This window comes from Hydra vulgaris, chromosome 06 (genome assembly GCF_038396675.1).
Source record: "Hydra vulgaris chromosome 06, alternate assembly HydraT2T_AEP".
NCBI lineage: Eukaryota > Metazoa > Cnidaria > Hydrozoa > Anthoathecata > Hydridae > Hydra > Hydra vulgaris.
In genome coordinates, this window is record NC_088925.1 from 33,165,755 (window position 1) to 33,170,000 (window position 4,246).

At 35.9% G+C, this 4,246-nt stretch overlaps 1 protein-coding gene across 1 annotated transcript; it reads left to right on the forward strand.

The window, feature by feature from the left end:
* Positions 1–918: 918 nt before the first annotated feature.
* On the forward strand, positions 919–3,357 carry LOC136081336 (zinc finger MYM-type protein 1-like). Its single transcript, XM_065798646.1, has one exon. The coding sequence runs from the start codon at positions 919–921 to the stop codon at positions 3,355–3,357; it is 2,439 nt and encodes an 812-aa protein (XP_065654718.1).
* The last annotated feature ends 889 nt before the right edge of the window (positions 3,358–4,246 follow it).

Below are 4,246 nucleotides of genomic sequence, written 5' to 3' on the forward strand. Positions count from 1 at the left end.
GTTTGCAAATAATTTACTCAAGATCTATATTCAAATAACTATTATATCATCCTAATAATACGTCTATTTGCACAAATCTTAATCTTATTTTTATAAAGAAAGATAAACATTATTCGTGGTACTTACATACTTGCTTGTCATTCTCTATATTAAATAAAATATTTTCACATAATATAAACGTAACGCAATGCAATGTCGATTTAAAAATTTTTTTTAGTTTTTTTAAAAAGTTTTTTGTTTAGTTTCCAGCTTTCAAATTAATTCCCATGCAAATCCCACAGGAAACCCACGTGGGATTTCCTGTGTGTAAATACCAGGGGCGTGCAGAGCGTGAGTCACCAGAGCAAATTGCTCAGGGCCCCGGACCCTATGGGGGCCTCCAACAGCGGCAATAACATTCCAGGTTTTTTTTTCCTTCTCTTTTTCCCCATTAAGAGCTTTAACTTACATAAAAAATAAAAATAGCTCATTAAGTTTAATGAAAATTGCCTCAAAAATGAGCTTGAGATCTAATAACTTTTTTAAAAATAAATTTAGCGTTGCGTAATTTATAGAAGATCCCTGCGGAAGAGCTTTTGTTTAAATCTTATCTACGTGCTTATCTTGAATTTAGCGGGAAAAGTTATGTGTTTAAATCTTATTTTAAATATGGCGTATTTGGATTAGTTTTTTTACAGGCGATTTGCTTGATTGTACAATTTAATTTATAGATTAATAAAAATAAATTTAATTTTTTCATTTTTGTGATTAATTATATATATAAATTTTGTATTAATTTTTTAATCGTGTATATATATATATATATATATATATATATATATATATTTATATATATATATATATATATATATATATATATATATATATATGTATATATGTATATATATCTATTAGACGAAAGTATTTAAAAAAATAAAAATGAAACGCACGTATCCATCTGGTGCATCAAAGTTCAAAATCAGTAAAGTAAAAACAGCGGCTCTACAAAAAGAAAGGCAAACATTATTTGATGTTGGAATTACAACTACTCCTAAAACATCAGATGCCCTTTACACTAGCTCAACGAAGCAAAAATATGACGGTAGTATCCAATCTTCTGTTTCTGGTAATAGTGCTGGCAGTATAGAGAAATTAGCCACTTTTGAATACTGTCAAATTAGTGGTAGTGATAATACTTCTACAAGGACCACTAGCAGTGATGGACCAGCATTGTTGCAGCCATTTGACATTGGTGAATTTGAAACAGAAAATTTCTCCCCTTCTCAGCTGGAAAAGTTTGTCATGGCTGGTCACATTCCTTTCCCACTGGATACGCCAAAAGATAATGGAAATCATATATTTCCAATGTCATTTTTGAAAAGCAGAATGCCGAATGGGGAATCCTTCTCGCGGGATTGGCTTGTATTTAGCCCAGCAAAGACAGCATTGTTTTGTTTTCCATGCCGATTATTTTTACCTAGAAATCAACTTCCACACATGACTTCATCCCTTGCAATGATTGGAGGATGGGGATATGAAAAGAAGTGGAAGAATCTCATCAGTCGAATTCCTGAACATGAGCATTCGAAAATCCATAAACAATGCTACATTCAGTGGCGTGAATTGGAAGCTCGAATGAAAACTGATCAGTCAATTGAACATTTGATGAATCGCCAAATTCTCAATGAAGCTGACACCTGGAGAAAAATCTTGGAACGAATTTTGGATGTGATTCTGTTTCTTGGTGAACGTGGAATGGCTATTCGTGGAAAATCTGACCTAATTGGAGATTCTCATAATGGAAATTTCTTAGGATTGCTGGAACTGATTTCGCATTATGACCCAATTCTTAAGGAACATGTGATAAAAGTTAAACAATCACAGGACAAGGTTCAACGTCTTCAGGCGCATTACTTGTCAAATCGTTCTCAAAATGAAATCATTGGCCTTTGTGCAGCTGAGGTTCGCAGGCAAATTATAGAAGAGTGCAAGTCTGCAAAGTATTTTTCAATTATGGTTGATGCCACTCCTGATGTGAGCCATATTGAACAAAGTTCGTTTGTCATTCGATATGTACATGAAAAAAAACCTGGAAAATTTTTAATTGAAGAGCAGTTTTTGATCTTTGCAGATTGTGCTAAGAAGACTGGATCTGATATTGCGGAATTAATTCTGGAAACTTTGGAAACATTAAAAATTTGTTTTGAAGACTGCCGTGGCCAAGGCTATGACAATGGAGTCAACATGTCAGGAAAATATAAGGGTGTTCAAGCAATCCTACAAAAGAAGAACCCATTGTCTGTATTCTCACCCTGTGGTTGTCATTCATTGAATTTGTGTGAACAGAATGCTGCCTCAAGCTGTACAGATGCTGAGACTTTCTTTGGAACCGTTCAAACCGTATATACGATCTTTTCTGTTAGTCCGCAACGCTGGGAAATATTGCAAAAGAGACTTCACGGTGTGTCTTTGCATGGACAATCAGGAACACGATGGACTGAGAGACTTGACAGCATTCGCCCTTTCTATAATCACTTGAGCCAAATCATTGAATCTTTGAAAGAAGTTAAGAGTTTGAATCTCACGCCTAAAGCAAAAACTGAGATTAGAGGTGCCCTAAAATATATGAGCTCCCTCAAATGTGTTCTCATGTCTGGAATTTGGCTGAAAGTTCTCACATTGATTGACCGCTGCAACCAGGTCATTCAGGCAAGAAAAGCAACTATTGATATTGAGGTGGAAAATATTGAAGCATTGATTAGTCAACTCAAATCTGTTCGGGAGGAATGGCCTACAATTTTAGAAGAAGCCAAGTTAGTTGCAGATGTTGCAAAAATCAGTTCTGAATTTCCAATCCACAGAAAAGTGAAAAGCAAAAGTTTTTTTGGGGAGCAAATTAAAGGTGATGAACAAACTACGGAATTAACAGAAGCAGAATCAGGAGAGAAGGCAACATTTCGGAGAACTGTTTTTTATCACATTTTTGATTCTGTATTTGGTGGACTTACTGCACGTTTCACAGCAATTCAAGAAATCCTTTCTATATTCTCTTTTTTGTGGAAGTATCAAAAACTGTCTGAAGCAGAAATCAGGAGTGCTTGCTCACATTTTTCGCAAAAATATTCTTGTGATGTGACCGAAAATGAACTGACTGAAGAATTGCTTCACATAAAACAAATTCATACTGCAAATTTTGGAAAGGAACCTCTTGTGTTGAATCCCATGTGGGATTACCCACATGGGTTTAAAATGACAAATTTCCATACGGATACCACATGGGAAAATCCGTCCCACGTAAATCCCATCAATCCCACGTGGAACCCATGTGGGACGCGGTTTTATTTTTCACTGGGACAGAATGGTTTTCTTTGTTTCTAAAAAGAAAACCAGAGTAACAATAAGAACGCCCAACGCTACATCCCTGAGTTTTGCCACCAGCTTTAACAAATAAAAAGTGAATTTATTTTTCAGCAATCTGAATTCGGTACTAACAAAACACAGCTTTACCGTAACAGATATTTGGAATGTGGATGAGACAGGTTGCACAACTGTACAAAAAGCCACAAAAGATTGTTGCCGGAAAGGGAGTGAAGCAAATTGGAGTTGTCACATTGGCCGGAAGAGGAAAATTAGTGACAGTGTGTTGTGCTGTGAGCGTTTTTGGCAATACTACTCCACCAATGATTATTTTTCCTAGAGTAAGTTTTTGTGACCATTTTGTTTGTGATGGACCAACAGAATGCATCGGAACTGCGAATCCATCTGAATGGATGAATGGGCAGAGTTTTTTGCTGTTCATGAAGCACCTTGTGACTCACGTACGATGCACCCACAACGACCAGCTTTATTGCTACTTGACAATCATGAATCGAACATTAACCTAGAAGTTTTGGATTTTGAAAAAGCCAATGGAGTTGTCATGTTGTCCTTTCCGCCTCACTGTTCACACAAGCTGCAGCCATTAGAAAGATCTGTCTACTTTCCTTTTAAAAAATTCTTCAACTCTGCATGTGACACATGGATGAATGCAAATAAAAGCAAAACAATGACTATTTATGACATTCCAAGCTGTGTACTATGTGTAGCTATGCATTTCTTCTGGCAATAACAATGAAAAACATATTTGCAGGGTTTAAAGTCAGCCAAATCTGTCCATTCAATCGCGAAATTTTTTTTTGGATGTTGAATATGCCTTCAAAAGTTACAGACCACCTAGAACCAGCAGTGACTATGGTACAGCTTAAAGTTCCTGCTTTAGCTACTATCA